We start from the raw sequence: 23,468 nt of genomic DNA, 5'->3' as shown, positions 1-23,468 counted from the left end.
TGACATAGATTTGTGTGAATCGTCACCCAGATTTCATGTCTATGACAACTGTTTCTGTCATAATATCAAGTCCACCTGTGCCATGAAGTCCTGCTGATACAAAACTGTATGCTGTTCTGTATGCTTTCTGGTTGTTACACTCAACGTTCTCCTCCACTGTGGTACTTAATGTCCCAGCCCTTTTTAGACCCAGAGTTTTTAACAGGGTTACCAAATATTTCATTTTTTTAAAGAAATTTGGAGCTCCTTGTGCTTGGTAAAACTGTCAACACTTTAGTTTACTTTGGTTGAAGAACATATCTTTGACATTTTGCAAAATCTTCTGCCATGTGAGTTACGGTATGTCTATCAATGTGGTAGTTGCAGAACTAATTACACTGGCATTGCATTTAATGTCTCCTATGGAAGTAAGTGGGAGTAAGTCTTGTCCTTAAGTATAGATAAGAAGTAAGTGGGAGTAAGTCGTGTCCTAAAGTATTGATAACTAGTAAGTGGGAGTAAGTCGTGTCCTAAAGTATTGATAACTAGTAAGTGGGAGTAAAATTTGTCCTAAAGTATCGATAACTAGTAAGTGGAAGTACCGTAAGTGTTGTCCTAAAGTATCGATTTACTAGGTAAGTGGGAGTAAGTCTTGTCCTAAAGTATCGATAACTAGTAAGTGGGAGTAAGTCTTGTCCTAAAGTATTGATAACTAGTAAGTGGGAGTAAGTCTTGTCCTAAAGTATTGATAACTAGTAAGTGGGAGTACGTCTTGTCCTAAAGTATTGATAACTAGCAAGTGGGAGTAAGTCTTGTCCTAAAGTATCGATAACTAGTAAGTGGGAGTAAGTCTTGTCCTAAAGTATCGATAACTAGTAAGTGGGAGTAAGTCTTGTCCTAAAGTATCAATAACTAGTAAGTGGGAGTAAGTTTTGCCCTTTAGTATCAATAACTAGTAAGTGTTGGCAAGTCTCGTCCTTAAGTATTGCTTAGAGTACGTGTGAGTAATTGTCCTTAAGTTTTGATTTCAAGTAAGTGTGAGTAATTGTCCTTAAGTTTTGATTACTAGTAAATGTGAGTAATTGTCCTTAAGTATCGATTACTAGTAGGTGTGAGAAAATGTGATTGCACATCAAGCAATGATAGTTAAATATTCCAATGATTTACTTACAAATATTTTGTTGTCCAACCTTTTATGATTGTGGGAGTAAAAAAAAAAGAAAAACAAGTTGAAATGAAAACATAAATAAAAAAAAATGATAAACACAAACTTCAGTCCAAAAAATAAAAATTGTTTTGTGAATACATATGGGAGAAAACACTCCCGCGTAAGTTTCCTTGGAACAAAACATAGAATTGTGTACATAAATCAAGGTCTTCCCTGAAAGCCGAATAACATCATTTCAATTGTTGACACAAAATCTTTTTTTGGTGAACATAAACTAAACTTATTTGTTCTGTTTTTTGGGCATATGTCGTGTTTGTGGTAGGGAATGAAAGATGCTCTGACAATTTTTTTTGAAACATCCCTGGAAATTATTTAGATATTATATCTGTCAATTTCTTGAAGACAGATCTGCCTAACCTGGAAACTGTTTAATTACGTGGTCTTTTCACACTTATTTTGAAACATCCCTGGATTTTTTATTAGATATAATATCTGTCGATTTCTGAAATACAAATCTGCCTTACCCAGAAACTGTTTTACTACTTGTTCTTTTCAAAGATCCAGTAGAATTCAAAACCATTAACATAAAAATCATTGAAACAAAATGAAACGTTTGGAGAAGTAGTAATTAAACACGAAAACATTCACACAGACATTAGATTATAACTACTTTACATCCGCAATTCAATTACACATGTTATTTTGTACATTAAGTTAAATACTCAAAAGATTAATAAAATTATGGATGTTTTTAAAAATTACCTTGCTTTTTGAACAGGCATACCTTGAAGATTTTTTTATTAAGCTCCATGTGAAACTGATTTTTTTGTTTCTTTTACTTTTTAGATTTTTAAGTTAAAATTTCAATTACGGGTATAGTAGTTACATGTACGTCTCACAGATTGAGAACTTTTATAATATACCTCTTTAATATCTATTTCATATCTTCATACAGTTTTGTTTCCTATTTATGATGTGGCAGATGGGTAAAGTTATTGATGCCTTCCATTCAATCATTAAATAGAAATAGTTCGTTGAAAAGAACAGTACACATAAAATGATATATATCATGCTTTTTCTTGTCCAATTTTGTAAGTGTTTTTTGGGGGATCTCGGGGACTCTGGCCCTTAATGGGGAAAAAAAGAAGATATTGACTTCAAAAAGAAAAAAAAAGATTGTGGGCTTGGCATTCAATGGTAACATTCCCCTTAGTAATGTCAGGGTATTCCTTTATTGACACACAGAAAATTTTGTGTTTTTGTTGATTTTTTAGTAAAGTTCCCCTTTGTAATGCTATGGTATTCCTTTCTTGACACACAGAAAATTTTGTGTTTGTTGATTGCTTAGTAAAGCTCCCCTTTGTAATGCCAGGGTATTCCTTTCTTGACATACAGGCAATTATGTATTTGTTGATTGCTTGGTGGTGAAATTCGCCTTACTATTGTCAGGGTATGCCTTTCTTGACATACAGGCAATTATGTGTTGGTTGATTGCTTGATGGTAAAGCTCCCCTTTGTAATGCCAGGGTATTCCTTTCTTGACATACAAGCAATTATGTATTTGTTGATTGCTTGGTGGTGAAATTCGCCTTACTATTGTCAGGGTATGCCTTTCTTGACATACAGGCAATTATGTGTTGGTTGATTGCTTGATGGTAACATTCCCCTTGGCCTTGTAAGAAAATTAGTTGAGCATCTTTTGCAGTATTCATGTTATTCTTTTTGTTATTTTCCTTTTCAGGTATGCCATTTTATCAAGCTGTGAACATTCTAAAGAGGCAGGACAGGGTTATAAAAGGCGTTCAAGTATGGTACAGCAATCAGGTCAGTTCCAAGGATTTTTGGTTATGTCTGTATGTAACAGTATGACCCTGATTAGTACTTTTTAGATTATGGGAATCTGGCGGACTAGTTTTTATAGTTTGCAACTGGAATTAGCATTACAGTCTTCAAGCATCGAATAGTGGCAATGTTTAGTCGGCCCCAAATCTGTACAAATTAATTTAGGGATTGCCAGTAATGGATGTAAAACTATCACATGACTAGACTTCTGAATTTAACTGCCAGACTGAGCTGGAACTGAAAATTTAAGGCATTTGGTTGTGCCACTTAAATACTGCAATTGTCAATAAATTGCATTGACTTTAAATGCAACTTCAAACCAGTTTGAAATCCCTGATGTGACTTTCTAGTTTTGTTGGTGTAATGTAACCTTGTCACATGCTAAATTGCATTGTGCGCGTGCTTTTAATTTCATTGATTAACAAGCAAGTTTTGCTAAGTTTATATGCAAGCAGTAGTTAATATTCCTGTGTGATTACCTGGTACATTACAAACGAGATTGGATGTGTTTTATTTGGGACTGTTGAAGATAATAAGATCGTTAAAGTGATACTTGTATTTAAAATCAATATATAGCCAATAGTAAATTTTGAGTGATAAAACTTTAACTACTAACTAAATAATGCATTTATAGAAAATACCAATTACTGATATAACAATATTGAAAATTGTATTTAATAGCTGAAAACAAACACATATTAAATGACTGGTGGGTCCTAAAAGATTAACGGCAGTCAACAATAGTCTCATTATTCACCTTTCTTTCAAATGAAACATGGTATCCTTCATAAGAACCATTATTTCGATATTTATTCACCCTTTTCGGTAATTTAAAACAATTGTTTTAATTTTGGGACTGCTTATTTAGGAGTAAGAGTGCATCTTTAAAAGTACCTACTGTGTAAAAAAAACACTCTCAAAATAAGATTAATCGTGTCAAAGCAAACTTGGTTCACATATTGCAAGAGATGATACATGCATGTATAGAAATAGCAATAACTCCAGCTGTATAGAAATGCCAATTAACAAGTAATGCCCATTTGCAGACTAGAAAAAACTCAGTGTGCTGGTTTTCAACAGGAGTCCATCAGACTATCTACCAGTACTTACAAAATATATCAGTCGAAGCCATATTAAAGAAGTCCAATGATTCTTAGATCATATATTAAGCAAAATCATGTATAGATAAAGTTTGTTCAAGGCAATATCAAGATTTTATTTTGAATTTAGGTTTTGAGAAACTGAAAAATGCTTATTTAGGCAGTAAACCATAAATTAACAATTTTCCATCACTCCATTGAATTACATGGACAAGACACTCTAATTTTAAGTCTCAGAGCTGCTTTTCATAAAGCATCTTAAATCATTTCCTTACTCAAGTCATTTTCAGTTGTCTTTTGATAATGACTTAATGATATCTAAATTATTTTATTTATTCTATGTAATATACTTTTATGTTAAAACTAAATTTAACTATGAACATATGAGGAAAATTTATGAATAGCCTGACCTAGGTGTATGATTTTTCCACAAATTTGTGATATTGCAGTATTTTTTTTTATTGATTATAAAATGTTAGCTAGTGGCTTTTGTTGGTTCCAAATTTGTTGTAAGTAAAGACACACAAGTTTGCTTCAAATTTGAAATCAGGAGAGCACTCAAAAGGGCTCCTAAAAGGCCTGTTTTGCCTGTGCGGCAGGACTTTTCACCCATTCAACCTCCATTTGGGGCATTGAAACGCCCCGCAAAACCCATCGCCCATCAGCTGCCTGATCAATCACATTCCTTAAAGAGTCCAACCCTTGGACTCCTTGACCACTATTAGTACCAAGCCCCGAATTGACGTCTAGCCAAGCACCTGTATATTCTATTTGACTACTGTAATTGTCGGAACAATTGTAACTGGAGCAGAAACAATGTATTCCAATTATTAATAATACTTTGACAAGCATGTTTCAGGAAGTTTGATCTCAGATTTAAGCAGGAAACAATGCACAATAGAGCTAAATATAGAGGCTAGATTTGGGAAAGGCGACAAAAAATCATCTCTTTAAGATTATCTTAAGTAATACTTACTTCAATTCTTTGGGCCAGTGGGTCACTGGGTCAGAAATCATTTTTTTCTCTCAGGAAACGAAAAGTGGTATAGCTTTTATACGACCACTGAGGGATGGCTGTTAATTGTTAAGGTTCATGTTAGTTCTTACTTATGCACACTTGACGCAAGTTCACTATAAAGGGTGTGAAGCAAATACAAATAAGGCCGCCCTTAAAAAATTGTGGCCCACCTCAGACTTTTCCAGTGGGTTGTTTGGTGGAGAATGTGTACTTTAATTTACTGAGTGATGGTTTAGCATTCAGCAAGAGGTTACAGTACAGGTTAAATGTAACAATATTATTTTAGCCTTCGTCAGGGGAACAATGTTGAGTATAGGGGCTTTAGGAGTTTTAGCTCAAGAGAATCGGAAGGGTGCTGCACCCCACCCATTTTTGGTAGCACCCTTCTGCCCTCATGGAGACCAGCAATGGCACTCTTGCTTTCATGGAATGAAATGCTTTTGATAATGAAATATTTCCTTTTTTATTAAAACTTATACTATTATTATAAATACATATAATTTTTTTTAATTGTTGGCATTTGAAATCTATTATTACTTGAATTAAACACAATTTCTAACATTTTCTGCCAAATTTATAATGTTTAAGCACTTCATAGCCTGATTCAATGTGACCTTTAACCCATATCACCCTGTCCCTTTTCTGCAACACCCTGTTCTTTTAAATTCTTGCTAAAACCCTAGGCTTGTTTTGGTAAGTCTGTCAGGCCTCTGGGAACAAATAATTTTGTTATAATGGCCTAAGTGAAAGTCTTTAAGAGGCATAGTTAAGTCCTACCAGCCTGTGAGTTGACAAATGTCATGTTTTAGTTGTTGTTGCGCACAGATGTTCTTGTTCAATTGTGAGAATTAGGTTTCGTCTTTACTGAATTCCTCGTATTAATTGTTTGTTTTACACGCTATTCTGGATTGTTCCTGTCCAATTAAGGAACTATAACTGACCTATAAACATGTGGACATGCCGAAACACCAGTCTCTGATGCTTAACATCATGTTTTCTAACAATCTTGCTTTGTAAGTTCAGAATTTGAGCAAATCTGGAAAGCATTTTACTTGTGCAGGTTTTTGTGGTTGGTCACGTGCTTATTTTGACTGTCAGAAAATAAAGAAATCATTTTATCTTTGTTTTGTCTTTTCCCAACAAACTGTTTGAATGTTAAAATGATTTTTTCATTGAATATTTTCATAAAATAAAAATGTTTAAAGCAATTAATTTATACATTGAAATCTAGATAAGTTGATAACTCAGTTCAACCATGAATGCAGTGTAACCCCCGCCCCCTCGATATACAATAAATGCAGAATAACATCCCCTATACCCTGATAAACCATGAATGCAGTTTATCCCCCCCCCCCCCCCGATAAACCATGAATGCAGTATTTCCCTTTCCCCCTTCCCCCAATAAACAATGAATGCAGTGTTACCCCCCACCCCCTGATAAACCATGAATGCAAGGTAACCCCCCCCCCCCCCCCCAATCGCCCATCCCCCCAATAAACCATGAATGCAGTACAATCCCGTCCCCTCCCTTTCCTTTGCGTAAGAATTACTCCTTCATTTCTTTCCCAAATCAGGCATAACAAATAACTAATTTTGAAATTATTCCTACTGCTATAAGCCAAAGTTTCTGCGTACAGCAGCGAAGTATTCCTTTAAAACCCTGAATATCTCATACCAAAAAAGGTATTCGGCGTCTTCAACTACTCAATTAATTCAACATAATTAACAGTCACTCAATTTACACTCGTTACGTAAAAAAAGCTATGAAACCATTCTGTAAGTCGCTGTCACTCCATCAGATTAAATTTGTTTCATTTTAACAATGAACTATAACCGACTTACCGTGTACTATAAAACTCAGGTGAGCGTATCATTAAAAATTGATGGCAGAATATATGAATCCACTCTGTCACGTACACCAGTATCCAAAATGGAGTTCACAGAATATATGGTTCTGATTGGCCGGTTCGAACGAATTAATGTTTTGCATTCTCCTTTGCAGGCTGAAATAAGTACAAATATACCTTGTTGAATTGGAGGTATTTGAATAAGACAACATATATATTGTCTGTAAGTCGGCTAATGAACGTTTGTTCTACCAGTAAATTATTTCTCGGTCAAGTTAAATACTTTGACTTTTAGTGTCATTTTAAAATAATGAGCCATAGGTACACAGTAAACTGGTACAAATGAATACCTTTTTGTGATTTATAAATGTGTTTACAAATGTAAACGTGACTTTTAAGGTTATTTTTTTTATGTAAATGACTGTGTTCATTCAAATGAGCAATTCTTCGGAAAGGCCAGACTGGTTATTGTTTTCGTATAGTTTTATATAATATGAAATATAACGAACACAATTTTTCCTGAAACGTAGTAACCTAGCTCTTTGTTGAAATGATTTCTTATTAGAATGATAATAAACATGATATTTACATAATTATTATGCAAGGAAGTCTTATTTATTTGTTTACAAACATTTTGGTTCTCCGTAGTTTGAACTCAAAATTATTCAAATTAATATGTGCAGTATGTCGACTGCTCTTTTTTTTATGATGAAAAGTTATGCATATTACGTAGTATTATAATTGTATTATGCAAACGGGAGCTTTATAACTTAAGTGTGACGTAGATCGTTGTCAATTGAGGTATAAAGTGGCTCACTTAGACAGCCTATGAGAATGTACACTTGTTTATGTATTTCGCTGAAGGCTGTCACTAGTACTAAGTGTTAACGCACTTTTATTAATTGTCCAATCAAACACCGAAATCTTAGCATGTAAGTCAAACCTTGGTGTTTGGTGACATTATATACTTGCTGTATTACACTTTTGTGTGTGCTGTATAATGACTTCTGACGAACATGCAAATGCGTCTGTTTTGAAATATCATAAAAAGGCAATACAAAACAACAATGCAATTATTAATCATATATTGATATAGTTCATTTCTCAGTATTCAAAACAGAAAAAGGTTTTATTGATTCACAACTTGTTATTGAACTTTAAAGTAAGCAATTGCGTATGATAGTTTTCATTTGATAAAAAATACAATTTCATAACTGAAAAACTTGACAAAAATACAAAAAAAAATATTTAAAGAAAACGCAACAAAACATTCATATATGGTAATAAACAACTATATCTTAATGAAAAAAAAATTGTATCAATGCATTTGATAATTAAGAAATAATAGTGAATAAATGTATGATACTTTACTATGATACAAAAATCATTCAGGGCAAGATGTTCATTTTGCAGCAAATATTAACTTGTAAAAACAGCAAAACACATTGTCCAGTCTTTTTTTGGCATTAAACGGAAGTTCATAAATATATGCTACTTTACAATGATACAAAATCAATCCGGGCAAGATGTTCAGTTTGCAGGAAATGTTAACTTGTAAAAACAGCAAAACACATTGTCCAGACTTTTTTGGCATTAAATCGAAGAAAAATGGAAATTTGTCCGGACCTCATTACTGGCATAATTTTTAGCTTTAAGTGTAACAAATGGACACTTGACTCTTAAGATGTGAGCAAACTTTGACCACACCGCTCTGGCCGTTTTAGTGGAAAATAATGACCACTGGATGCATGTCCAGTGTGCAGCCCTTACACCATGAACGGTCATGTTTAACTAGCAATAATGTCAGTTATTGCAAGTGCATCTGCTCTTGTTGATTGTTGCTGGAGGGATAATGACCATCTTTTATTTATGGAGAATTTTTTTACGCTTTTTTGATAAAAAACGTTGTATAAACAGAAATATCAAAGCCATACCAATCTGTATTCCTGTTATCGTTATTGGCACTGGTCTGCACATCTTAATATTCATAGACATTGCTATTGTTGTCTATATTAGATATTAAAGATGCACTCTTACTCTCAAAAAAGATATACCACAATTATTACAATTGTTTTAATTTACCGAAAAGAATGAATAAATATGGAAAACAATGGTTGAAGGTGATTTGGTGTTTAATTTGAAAGCAAGATTCAAAGCACATGGTATTTCTACCTTATGAGACCATAGTCGATCACTGTAACTCTTTTAGGACCCACCAGTCATTTCATATTTGTGTGTTTTTTAACTTTTTAAATACATGGTTGCAATCTTGTTATCAGTCATTGATATTTTCCATAAAATTTAAATGCATTGGTAAGTAGTTTAAGGGTTATCACTCAAAATTTATGTTTGTTTTACATGTGTATACATCAATTTTAAATATGAGTATCTCTTTAAGATTTTCAATCAGTTTTCTCAGAGCAAGTACGAGAAAGTTCCAAAACCTACATTTCAATGTTGGTTGGTACCTTATTGCATTAAATTCGAAGTTTAATATTTTTCTACTGTTTTAAAGCTGTTCATCTGTGAAATTTGAATGAATGTAATTGGAATGAATTTCATATTTCAGGGACCACTAAATATGGACTTGGTGGTCTTCTTGTCTCAGGATGGAATCCGGCTCATATTTGACCCCGTCTCACAGAGACTGAAGGTGAGCCATTTCACAGAAACTTATGGTTAGCCGTTTCACAGAGACTTAAGATAAGAAACTACACAGATACTTAGTTAGGTCATATCAAAATTGTTTAAGATAAGCTGTTTCACAGAGACAAAAGGTAAGCTGTTTCACTGACACTAAAGGGAAGCTGTTTCACTGAGACTAAATGTAAGCAGTTGCACAGTCACTAGATGTAAGCAGTTTCACAGACTTTAAATGTAAGCTGTTTCACAGAGATTAAATGTAAGCAGTTTCACAGACTTTAAAGGTAAGCTGTTTCACAGAGACTAAATTTAAGCTGTTCCACAGGCACTAAATGTGATCAGTTTCAAAGACACTAAATGTAAGCAGTTTCACAGACTTTAAAGGTAAGCTGTTTCACAGAGACTAAATGTAAGCAGTTTCACAGACTTTAAAGGTAAGCTGTTTCACAGAGACTAAATGTAAGCAGTTTCACAGACTTTAAATGTAGGCTGTTTCACAGAGACTAAATGTAAGCTGTTTCACAGACACTTAATGTAAGCAGTTGCACAGACACTAAATGTAAAGTCGTTTCTAAGAAACTTAATGTTAGCATTTCATAAAGACTAAAGTTATAAACCATTTCACACATACTAAATTGGACCACTTTAGAGAGACTAAAGATAACCCGTTTCACAGTGATGAAAGCTAAGCTGTTTCACATAGACTGAAGGTAATTCATTTACTGCTACTTAGTAAGGCATTTGCTATTGGCCAGGGTATATGTGGTTTTGTTTCCCAGCCTTGGTGCTTGTGAGTTTGGTTTGTGGTTACCAAGCCAGACAAGTGGGTTTTCTCCGGGTACTCCGGTTTCCCCCACAATGCAAAACCACTTTCTTGTGTAACACCGAGAGTGATTGATATAATGTTGAAATAACTTGTTTCACAATCCTTGTAAAAAAAAAATACTATTAAAACTGTAAGAGAAACTTAATGAATGTATAGGATTTGTTTATATGTCTTTTCACTTGGCTTGAGAAATGAACAAGACTGACAATCACTTTCTGAGTGCAGGGCATGCACGATTTGTGCTAACTTCTATGTCTGTTAATAGAGCTACTATAATTGTGTTTTAAGCAAAGTTTTGTGAGGTCGAACTTTGTCAAATCTGTCTTAATATTAATGAGTAAAAAAAAGGTTGGTCACTACCAGTCAAAGCAAATGTTTGAACGTGCTTTAAAAATCCATCCTGTTTGAAAAATTGAAATGTACATCTGCCTGTCCAATATTAGTTGACCAAATTGAGCGCAATTGTTAAAGGAGGCTGAAAAAAATCTAATACCATCGACTAATGTGACAGACCCTTTTATGTAAAAACATGCTGACATATTTTTCGAGCCAAATCCGTAATAAATTAAAGCGTTTGAAGTGAAGTCCATCTTGTTACTTGTTTTTCATCCCTTATCGGCTCAGCTATTTCCAGAATGTACTATTTTGTATAATGAGGCAATGGGTCTTGGTAGCGAACAATAAAATAATAAGTGGGGATAATCAGGCTGATTAATTTTGTCAACTTTACTTAAGAGGCAGCACGCTCCGAGCGGAAAATATTACATTTATCTCCGGACGCCAGCCCCGAAAAGACAAGGGGATGGTACAATGAACAATACGCAACGATCTTGATTTGTGTGATGAAATGTATCTAATAACCAATAGAATGCCACAGCACCTCGGAGGGGCCGAATCTTTACGAATCTTTCATTAGGGGACAGCTAAAGAATACAGTGGGGTAAAAACGTTAGACGACAAAAATGAGATAATATCAGATTACTTCATTGTGAAACTATCAAGACGGGCAAGAGAAATTATTTTGGCTTGTGTCGCATCTTGAGTGACCTAGGGTCGGCATTATGTCAGCTATTTTTTTTTCACTTTATCATTCAATTGCCACTTTAAATCAATCTGGGAATTAGTCGTCAAAATCCAAGACTTTTGGACGAACACGCCAGAAGACTACTTGCTTTTTTGAAGGGGCAGGATAAGATAAGGTTTATACTTGATAGATGATATAAAAAATATGTGTTTATTTAAAGTATTATCATGTCTAGCTCATCATACTTTAATGATCAAAACTCCCCCAAAAGCATTTCATTTGTATACAGTTAATTTTAGCCTTTATAAACAGGGTTTTTAATTAACGGCTACTCGGCCATAAATTTTCCAGTTAAAAAAGCACCAAAATATCACTTATATTTTGTTCATCTGTAAACAAATCATATGTTGTTTTTTTTATTTTGATCGTTAAGGTCAAATGTTAAAATCACTTCTATATTTCTTTTGATTTGACCATGAAAATTGAAAGTTAGGAAATGACTTAAGATGCTTTGTGAATATAGCCCCAGGTATGCTTTGATAATTTCCATCCGTTTCCTTAAGCCAGACAATGATCATTGTAAATTAGTGAAACAACAATATGAGTCCAACGTCGAGATTTAATCTTTAAAGAACATGTTATTTTGTTATTAATTATTTTAAAATATTATCCAAACATGGTGATTATCGGACAGTGGCCACTCGCTCAGGCCCCATGTGTCCACTTGAAGATCAAAATGATAGCAAAGTATGGTAAAAGGCAGGTGTTTTCCTTTCTACATCATAACCTATCAATGATTGAAAACTGACCTAACAGTGAACCTAAAAATATATATAATATTATATTTGCATTGTGTAATGAATTTGTTAACTTAGTATATGTACTGGTATCTTATTTGGATCTTGGTTTAACTTCTGCACCAGTCAATTTTAACCACGGCCAGTTTCTCCCAGCAGGACGGGGATCTTACCCGGGCTTAGCTGGACCGATTGTCAAAGTCCCCGCTATTCTCCGGACCTGGGGGGGCCGTGGTTACAATTGACTGGTTCATTATGCATGATATTAAAAAGGCATAGAATTATTATTTTGTCTAATTTAGAATTGATGATGTTATATTGACTAGGTATTGATTTTATACCGCACTAGCAGATCCAGGGATCAAAGTTTACTTTTTATTGCAATATAAAGAAATACGCCCAAAATGTACCATTTCAGACTAGGAAATTTTAAAAATTTGTAGGGGAGTACCCCAAACTCCCCTGTCAACACTTTAAACCAAGTTAATTTTGGTTCTAAAGGAGGGACGCACATCAAAAGGTTACGCTCTAAGTGGACTCCTGGATGTGGCCCTGCACTGTATGTGCACAAAAAAACAAAACAAAGAAAAAAAATACCTTGACCTTGACTGTATGTAATTTATGCATTGTATAGGTTAGGTTTTGTACTAAATTTGTTGTGATACGAAGGATAGAGTATTTGGGTTTTTTTAATTTGCAGTCATTAAAACTTTCATTCAAGTTCTCTGAGGGCTTTAACCCTCTCATTAGACCATTCCCTTTGTTTCATACGCATTTTACTTCTCAATCCATGTAGCCTCATAAATATGCCTTTTAACGCTCAAGTTAAATTACGCATATGTGGCCACTTCACAATTATCTGTTTCATATTTATTGTATCAGTTGATAAAAGTATCAATTTAACATTGAGAAAAGATGTTTATAAGTTATATAAAACAGAATACATAGAATTCTCTCAATTATATTCTGTTTTAACTGCTTATCCCTAAAAAGTTTTCCTCATAAGGTGTTCACCAACTTTCAAATTAGTAATTTGAAAGAGTAAATAGCGTCTGCTTTGGTTCAACATCATATTAATACATTATTGGGAAGTTAACGTCATTTAGTTTTATTATTAACATTTATACACCCGCTTTATATGGTTCTGAAAAAGGATATCGTCAGAAAAAGAGATCATTTATACAGTTTTAAGTGTCATCATGAGGTCTTTAATTGCCTTAAATGCTCGTCATTTATCGGTGGACCAGAAAGAGGCTGTAAATAATGTCCAAGGTTGATGACCAAAACTGCACAAGAGGCGTGGTATTGCATCGAACAAAGAATCTCAGGGCTCCAAACAAATGGCTTCGATCTTTAAAATGGACTAAAAGTCATATCAAAGGCGAGATTATATTTTTTAATCGGAAGATGGAAGGTCATTCTCTGCTCTTGAACTTTGTTCTGATTTTATAGTGGTAATTGACTAACTTGAGTCAACAGAAGTATTGATTCTTATATTGTACATGTAGATACCGGGTGTATTTAGATCTCCTTAATTTCTATCATGTTTGATATTTAGATATGGTTTCATCCTAAAAAAGTTTTAAAGCTAAGACACTCCCTCCTCATAAAAGTTGTTTTTATTTCATTTTGAAGTTCTGTGGGTACACCATCCCTTTTTGATCCAAACTGTTAATTAATTGTGACATTTATGAATAAATGCAGTTAAACAGTTAATAGGATTAAAATTGTTAAAAAAACTTAAAGATGCACTCTTACTCCCAAATAAGATTTACCACAATAAATAATATTGTTTTAATATTCCAAAAAAGATGAATAAATGTCGAAACCAATGGTTCTTAAGGATACGGAGTTGAATTTGAAAGATTGAGCATAAACCACGGTATTTCTACCTTATAAAACTATAGTAGACCACAGCAAATCTTAGCATTCACCAATCATTTAATATTTTTGCGCTTTCTGCTATTAAATACACAGTTACAATCTTGTTATCAGTTATTAATATTTTCTATATTACTTCAGAGTGACACTCATTTTCAAAATCAATACATACACATGTATAGCACACATAAATTTTAAGTGATATTCCTTTCCAAACCTAACTACTTTCTAAATAACACATTCATGGAAAATATTAATTACTGATAACAAGATTGTAAATGTGTTTTTAATAGCTGAACACACAAATATTAAATGACTGGTGGGTCCTAAAAGATATATATATATATATACAGTGATCATCTATCATCTCATAAGGTAGAAATATGGTAATTTCTGCACCTTTCTTTCAAATTTAACACATATCATTCATAAGAAACATTGTTTTTAATATTTATTCATCCTTTATAATAAATTAAAACAATTGTATTTATTATTGTATGTCTTCATTGGGAGTAGGAAGGAATGCACCTTTAAGATAAATTCTTATAATGTGTCAACTGTTGTTAATTTGTTCATTACACAGTTTTCTTTCTTAATAGCGTTTAAACTAATGCTTGTTCATAAAGTCAAATGAAGGGCACTTTATTTGGTTATTAAAGTCAGCTTTCTTCGTAGTGAGTGACCATCGCTGAAGTCATTGAAATATTAGCATGGTGTCATTAGAGTTGAAGAAATCATCAATTAAGACAGCCTTACCGATCCCTGCTTAATTAGCACTTTAAGAGGTCTTGTATTTTTCTAATACAGCAACTGGAACAAGGTCCGTTTTCATTGCGTCTGACTACAGTTTCACAATAGAGTCTTCATAAAGAATAATTTGATAAGGGTCATTAAAACGAACTGTGAAAAATTTACCATCGAAGGGTCGGCAAGGGTCAGATTTGTTTATAAAAGTAAGAGTTGAAGCAGAAGTTGAGATCTTCATATTGCAGTTGGCTATTGTTGCTGGGTGCTTTATGAGCGTTGAGAACTGTTTTATGTGATTGTAGGAGTGTGTCCGTGCGCGTGGACAGCTGGTCAAAGTTCACACTGACCATTGCATTGGACACTGGTCAAACTAGGTTATAAATGTCTGGGAGAGACTGACTCTTAACATGACAAATGACCACTGCAGTGGACACTGGTCAAGCTAAATTATAAATGTCCTGGGGAAGACTGGTCACTTACGGGACAAAACCTAAATGGACCATTAATGATTAATTTGTATGAAACCTTTTTTTTAGTGCTACTATTATTTTCAAATAAGCTGACAGGACTCGTTTAATTATGTGTTGACACTTCTGGTGTACGTGATTGTTTTATAATATTCAGTACTCCACTGTTACTCACTTTCTGTGTGGGCAGGAAAAACTCGAGTTAAGTAATGAAAATCTCCCTGTTTTTAGTTAAAAAAAAGAAGATATAGATGCTGTCATAATATAATTTGTAATGATTTAATTTCAGGTCATGGCATCTTTTTATGAACTCATGTTATAATTGAATTGCTGCAATAAAATATGTAGGTCTTTAGCAAGGTTTTTGAAAAGGACAGGGTCCTGCAGAAGAGGCACAGGGTTCTTAGGTTGAAACAGAGCACAATGATTGAAGTTTGACAGAAATGTTAGGAATTGTGTTTGTTTGATGTAATATAAGGTTTCAAACTGCCAAATAAAATCATGTAAACTTAATATGTATTTATAATCATTTGAATATCTTAAGCATTTTTAATTTTCTATGAAGGCAGAATGGTAGACTTACAGGTCTGCATGGGGAAGAAGGGTTTCAACTGCAAAATAATATTATGTAAAGTTTATTTGTGTTTATAATAATTTTATAAGTTTTGATGAAAAAAAAGAAAAGATTTTCTTTAGCATTTAATTCTATGAAGGCAGTATGGTAGACTTACTGGTCTGCATAAAAAGGGTGCCACCAAACAACGACAGGGTGGATCACACAAGCTTCCACAATTACCTAGCTAAAACCGTATGTGTTTATATCAACAGTGCCATTTTGGGGGAAAAGTCAAATCTTTTTCTGTATTTTTCAGGTCATTGAAGTGTGTAACATGAGCCGAGTGAAGTTAAAATACTGGTAAGATTTTTCTGGAAAATTCCTGCTATATTCAGGAGTGAATATCATTAAATTAATACCATGGTATTGTGTAAACAAAGGAAGAAAATTGATTGAATTAAAGCTCTTATAAAGCTGCAAAATTCCAGTTTGAAAAAAAAATATCTTGAGATATAACTCTTAAAATACTGAAAAAGTCTGTTTTAAAAGTATGTGTAGATTTTACCTGTATTTAGTCCTAAATATATTCATACATTTATAAAAAAAATGGGTTTGTTTTGGTTTACCCAATCTACCCTGTGTTTTTTACTTCCAAAGCATAACCCCATAGTTTTTATAAATTTTTTCTTCAATTTTTCAGTCTTTAAATCAAATATGAATGTTTATCTGACCCGATATGAGAAGAATTACTATAATTCATAATTCAAAGGTACTGTCTGTCATGCAGAAAAATTTCACTCCCTACCAACCCATATATTTTTCAGGTCGCAACCAGAAACAAACCTGTTTTTTTAGGCCTTAAAATGTAAATGGCATTGTTTTGTTTTTACTTGAAAGTTGACCGACTATTGATTAACCTAATGTTTTCCCTCTATGTAATGTTTCAAACAATTCTATCCTGTCTGCCAAGCATGCCTAGTTCCGGGTTTTCTACAAATGTTTACCTGTCTGGTATTTAGTTTGGATGGAGACATTACAGTCATATAAATAGTGCAAGTTTTCTCAACTCATGTAGGAAATTATTTTTGTCCCCATGAAGTTGATTTGTAACATTTGAAAAGAGAGTAAAGTGTTTTGACATCTTACGACTTCACCTTATTAATTATCGGTAAATTTGAGTGTCTTCATCATTTGGAAATGTGCGTCATCTTTACATGTATTATCTTTATTATTATACTATGTTTTATTAAGGAAGTTGATTTAAGATTTGCAACTTATTTCAACTTCTAAACCAAGTTATTTTTGAGTTAGACTAAGATTATGTTAGACTAAGATTATGTTGTATTTGTGCTTTGATAATTATTTGAATTAGTGAGTAAAATTGTCAAAAACAATAATAGACTTTAAAGGGACTCGCTCATTTTTTTGGACCATTTTTTAACCAGGTTTTCAACGAAAACCGGGTTATTAGTATGAGGTTGTCGTTGGGCGGGCGGGCGGACGGGCAGGCGGGCAGGCGTCAAACATTGGTTTCTGTTCAATAACTTTAGTTAGCATTGATAGAAATTGATGAAACTTGGTGTGTAGGTAGCTTATGGGAAGAGCTAGCTTGTGATTGCTTTTGAGGGGGGTGGGGCTAAGGTCAAGGTCGCCTGTTACTAAAAATAGAAAAATGGTTTCTGCCCAATAACTTTAGTTAGGATTGATAGATATTGACGAAAGTTGGTGTGTAGGTAGCTTATGTGAAAAGCTAGCTTGGGATTGCTATTGAGGGGGGAGGGGCTAAGGTCAAGGTCACTGTTACTTAAAATAGAAAAATGGTTTCTGCCCAATAACTTTTGTTTGCATTGAGCGATATTGATGAAACTTGGTGTGTAAGTTGCTTATGTGAAGAGCTAGCTGGGGAGGGGCTAAGGTCAAGGTCACTTTTACTTAAAATAGAAAAATGGTCAAGGTCATTGTTACTTAAAATAGAAAAATGGTTTCTGCCCAATAACTTTAGTTAGCATTGACCGATATTGATGAAACTTGGTGTGTAGGTAGCTTATGTACAGAGCTAGCTTGGGATTGCTTTTGAGGGGGGTGGGGCTAAGGTCAAGGTCGCCTGTTACTAAAAATAGAAAAATGGTTTCTGCCCAATAACATAAGTTAGCATTGATAGATATTGATGAAACTTAGTGTGTAGGTAGCTTATGTGAAGAGCTAGCTTGGAATTGCTTTTGAGTGGGGAGGGGCTAAGGTCAAGGTCACTTTTACTAAAAATAGAGAAATGGTTTCCGCCAAAAGTAATTTTCAGTTACGTCTCTTTTTGATAAAAGTAAAGATAAAGTCATACAACAAATTAATTGGCTATAATTTCTGATTGCCCATAACAAAAACCTGGTTTCGTCACATTGCAGCGCTTCTAATTTCTCTTGTCGTTATGCATCTGAAAACACTAATATTATAATTATTTTACCCTTTCATACCAGTTGCAGAAAAAAATACAATTAAAATATAAAAAAAAAACCTGGTTTTAGTTGGATGTGAAGCCTCACTGGTACAGTCAAGAAAAAAAAGAAAACTGACAACAAAACCACTCTCCCACGAGGACTCTTACATAAACTGAGGGATAATTTAGCCTTTAAGCTTTATTGTTGAAAAGTGTTACTAACGCTATTCAAAATTAAGAACTTCAAAGACAATAATTTAGCATTTATCAACATTTGTTGAAGGGTTCCAGCCGTCAGTATCTTAGTTTTAACAATCCTAATGATTTGCCACACTTTATTTCGTCAGAAAAAAAGTGCCATTAACAAAACATTAGCAAGTCCCTTTAATCCCTCCCATCAAGCGCTATTTTTGCAGTCTACAAAATGACCAGTTGTCCAACAGTCCAAGAATACCAGCCTCGGACAAGGAATCAGAGTTGTGAGTCTGGCCGACACTTTGATTCAAAAGTCAAACCACTCACTGGCAGAATATAATTGTGAACAAAAGTGGAGTCACTACCTAAAATTGGTTTTATTGCATTCACAACTATTTAAACTAAAATATTTTAATTCAGGTGACTAAGATATTTAAGTGTGGGAGTCAGAATTACCCTTAAATTTCATAGACTGTTAGTTTATCCCTTTATTTCAGTGGTGTTCACTTCAACACGAGCCAGATCCACCCCACTATAGAACAGATTGACCAGTCTTTTGGTGCCACTCATCCCGGAGGTACGAATCTCTCCCCAATATCACAAAAATACTTAAGTCAAATCTCAATCTCAGTCTCAACTCATTTTACCGCATACCATCAAAAGTTATAAAAAATCATATGTTTTACATTAATTGATGGTGCATTATATGATAGAATGTGTTAACTATGGCCTTTGGTCAAGATTCCAAAAGAAAAAATATTCTTCAGCCAAAAATGTAACTTAGTTTTTTAACAATTACTGAAGTATATTTTTTGCTCTAGAATGAGTTTTTTTAATATATTTACGGAATCCTATTATCAACACATTCCCATTCCCACCAGAAGAGGGACTTGGAAATCTGTACTTTAATTGCTAGAAGAACTTTTTCTTGATATCTCCTTCTCATCAACCATGATGACTGTCTACTTAATTGTTATTATTTGTTTTCTTGAACTTATTATTTTATCAAGATAAATACTGGTTAAACCAACACAATCTGTGAGAAAATGTGTTTTCAAAAAGTATAAAAACATGCCAGATTTTGAATCATACTATGCTTTTATGTGGTAAATTAAGTTGAGATATTGGGGCCTGAACATTTTGAGATATTTCTATTTTCACGCATTTGATTTTACAATAATATAATATGATCCATAAGATGTGAAATTATGTCAGTGTGTCTTTGTCCAAAATAAGGATTATTTAGTGTATATCTATATCACGCCTTCAACATGAATGAAGCAACTCCATTGGTCCAGGACTGGTCACATGGTGACCCCATATTTTTCCATATTGAATCACCTAATTATGTCATACCAAAATGGTGTTTATTCTGATAAATAAATGAAGCATTTCCTATAAATTAATCAATATAAATGGGTTGTTGACATGATATATATGTTACGGGGTTAGTAGGTTATCCCAATATAGGATATTCAGTGCGCAGGAAACCATATTGGGCTCAAGCTTTGCCCTCACCCGATATGATTTCCTTTGCCCCGTATATCTCATATCGGGTCACCTACTAACTTGGTAACTTATTATATAAAGTCACACTGTATATGCACTTGTCTGTTTAAATTATAAAATAAGAAAAATATTGTTTCCCCAACATATAGGATGTCTTTGTATATACATATAAAATCCAACATTCGTTTAATACAAATAAATATGAAACACGTGTAGGTCAGGTTATAAATCAAGCCGTTGGCTAGCTTTATTACTTTTCCATAACATGTTTCATAATTTTTTTACATTAGATGGCAACTAATGAAAGATTCTTTGTATCACATGACACTTATGTCATCAGAAATGACAATTATAAAATTTTCGATTTATTAATAGGGCAATATGGCGTCATTGACTACAAAATGGGTAATGGTCGTATTACATAAAAAAACAGTCAATGTCTTGTGATGCAATGAAAATAGTGTATAAAATTAGGTCTTGGCTTTGAATTATTTCTTACTGCAACATTGGTTAGCCTAAATAATTCAGTAAGTTTTGCTGATTCTTTTTAAGGGAATCATTCACAGATTTTATGTTGGCAATGTTGTTTATCTGAATAGTTCAAATTCAGTTATTTAAATTCGCGCATTTTAGCAAACTTCAAACAGCAACTAGTATATGCTCATTTAAACAGTAATTTTTTGGCATAAAATCATTTTGATATTCAATAGCATTCAATGGCATTTTTTTTTTTTGAAAATAGAGCATTTCATGTGGCATTTTTCAATATCTTTATCAATTAAGCTCTTATTTGATCTTGTGATCATTTCTATAAGCATTTTGTTCACATTACACACAAAATATCTGAATATTTAAGATGTTAATGAATCTTAGGGCACATATGGCATAATATAGATGCTGTGTATCTTTATATAAACTATCTATATAAGTTTTACTGTACTATATATAAAAAATGATATTATATATATATATACATAAGTCTATATGTTTGTAAGATTTTACCATGTTAATTATTTTTTCAGTTTACAACTCGGAGAAGCAGTTGTTTGTACTGAATTTCCGGGGTTTATCATTTGACTTTCCCATAGAGTCCAAATTTGAGGTAAGGGAAGCAAATCTTTTTCTAGTTGATTTTATTCACTGCAGGGTTATCATATTGTAATTCAGCAGTGAAGGGAATAATATCGAATAGCTTATATTTTGAGGGTGATTGAAAGAAAGAAGCTGTATTTTAACCATGGCTGCACAATTAACATGATAATATGTAATGGAATATCTCCCATAAACTTTGAGGATTAACTTTTTTTGTATTAGTTCCTTTCCAAATCTAAAAATTCTCAAAATGTAGCAGGGTTATCATATTGTAATTCAGCAGTGAAGGGAATAATATCGAATAGCTTATATTTTGAGGGTGATTGAAAGAAAGAAGCTGTATTTTAACCATGGCTGCACAATTAACATGATAATATGTAATGGAATATCTCCCATAAACTTTGAGGATTAATTTTTTTTGTATTAGTTCCTTTCCAAATCTAAAAATTCTCAAAATGTAATTTTTTTCGCCACTGGTCTTATTTGCACAGCTTTTGAAATTCATTGATTGAATCAAATGAGTATTGCAACTTCAAATATTAATGTTGACCAAAAGGTCTGCATCGAGTATTTTGTTATGTTTTAGCCACTTATGTATCATAATTATGTACATATTTCAGCCTCGGTATGCTCACGGCCTGGGCTCGCTACAATTTCCGAATGGTGCATCTCCCGTTGTGTCACGAATGTGTATATACTCAGGCAACAGCCTTCTGGAAACAAGGTACCGGTACAGTGTTACATACATTAATAGGGTGCCAGGTTTAAAAAAGGACATGAGGGCCGGGTGCTCAGGGAGAAAAGGCCACTTTGTATTGGGCTGTGAAGAATTTGAACTTTATGATTTTGACAGAAAATTAGTATGATGTGTTTAATTGAATAATTTTAGGTTTCAACTGCGAAAAAAAAAAAAAAAATTACAATCATATGGTAAGTCTCAATTAAAACGAAAGAAATTTGACAGTCTTAAACATTTAAATCTATGAAAGCAAAAGGGTACCCATGCTGGTCTCCATGAGGGTAGAAGGGTGCTACTGAGAAAGGACAGGGTGTAGCACCCTTCCATATCTCTGTAGCTAAATCCCTACGGAAAGATACAATTTACTTATTGTTTTTCACCACTGGGGTACTGGTGAATGGTTATGGGCAATGGGGTAAGGTATTGGACTGAGGATCAGAACGTTCAGACAGACTTTTGTCCATGATACATACTGACTATCACTAATGAATGATAAGTAGTTAAAAATCACATGTGTGTTACATTTGTTTGGCGACATAAAAAGTTCCTCAAAGCTTATGTTTCAACATCAGTGCAACAGAAATACATAATGACTAAATTAATGACTATTTTACTATTAAAAACGAAAAACAAATTTGGTCATGGTAGAATAGAGCACAGACAATTAGCTAATGTTAATTGTATTTGACAGTGTTTTACTTATCCATTCAACCATTGTGATTTCCAGGGCCCCGCCACTGCCAATAACCTGTTACCATGGCAACTGTTACGTGGATTGTCTGGAAGTGATACGAGAAAATAAGTCTACAAAGGCATTAAAGTTTATTCTGTTTACAGAAGGTAAGTTGTTCTTGTTTTAATTTTAGAAAACTTTTTATAGGCTTACCTTGTGCCTCAAAACAGGGTTTATTTTTGAATGTTCGACTACTGGGCTTGTCCCTGTAGTCTTCATTGTATTATTGAGACATTTATCAAAGCAGAACTCTTTTAAATGGGTTTTATTCAAAATATATCGTCCCCTTAGTGCAATAACTCAATAACTGCATATAGATATAGAAGCAGATATTGAGTTCTTGCACCAAGGTGATAATTTTATGAATATGGAAATAAGCATTCCTGTTCTGAACATCTCTCTTTACTGCCCGGAGATAAAAATTCTATCAAAGTTAATAGAAGTTTAATTGGAAGGATGTTGGTTTATATAGCGAAGGGTAAGAACTACCCTGGTTCTTATCATGTGCCAGTGAATAGCACTGTTACACCAGATGTCTGGAAGATATCAGTTAAGTTAGTATTTTTAGTGATGAGTCGGGGAATCGAACCTGCGTTTCTTAGTTGACCGTCAAGGGTCTAACCACTAGACCATGGATCCGCCACTTAAAATTACATGAATATCAAGATGGGATGTTTATACCATAAACCAATTATTGAATATATATAACAGGTGTGTAAGCTTATTTATACTGGCACTCGGGGAAGGCCTATTCGGCGAGTGCTCCGATAAGATTTTTAGTCTTTTTTGTTTTTTTGGAGTATAGTGTACAGACAGAATGTAACCCTGATTAGAGCTACCCTGGTTCTTTAACATGTACCAGTGTATAGCACTA

The 23,468-nt window shown here is 33.6% G+C and overlaps 1 protein-coding gene across 1 annotated transcript in view; it reads left to right on the top strand.

Annotated features, from left to right (window-relative positions):
* The window catches only part of LOC128243345 (phagosome assembly factor 1-like), a 35,859-nt gene that overhangs the window by 1,637 nt on the left and 10,754 nt on the right, over window positions 1–23,468 (top strand). Inside the window, exons 2-8 of the mRNA XM_052961057.1 lie at window positions 2,889–2,971; window positions 9,524–9,607; window positions 16,212–16,255; window positions 19,019–19,098; window positions 21,053–21,132; window positions 21,743–21,846; window positions 22,589–22,701. Coding sequence (XP_052817017.1) covers window positions 2,889–2,971; window positions 9,524–9,607; window positions 16,212–16,255; window positions 19,019–19,098; window positions 21,053–21,132; window positions 21,743–21,846; window positions 22,589–22,701 — 588 coding nt within the window. The remainder of the gene's footprint in view (window positions 1–2,888; window positions 2,972–9,523; window positions 9,608–16,211; window positions 16,256–19,018; window positions 19,099–21,052; window positions 21,133–21,742; window positions 21,847–22,588; window positions 22,702–23,468) is intronic.

This window comes from Mya arenaria, chromosome 8 (genome assembly GCF_026914265.1).
Source record: "Mya arenaria isolate MELC-2E11 chromosome 8, ASM2691426v1".
Taxonomy (NCBI): Eukaryota; Metazoa; Mollusca; class Bivalvia; order Myida; family Myidae; genus Mya; species Mya arenaria.
Note: the sequence above shows the minus strand (reverse complement) of the source record. Positions and strands in the feature narration are given on the sequence as shown.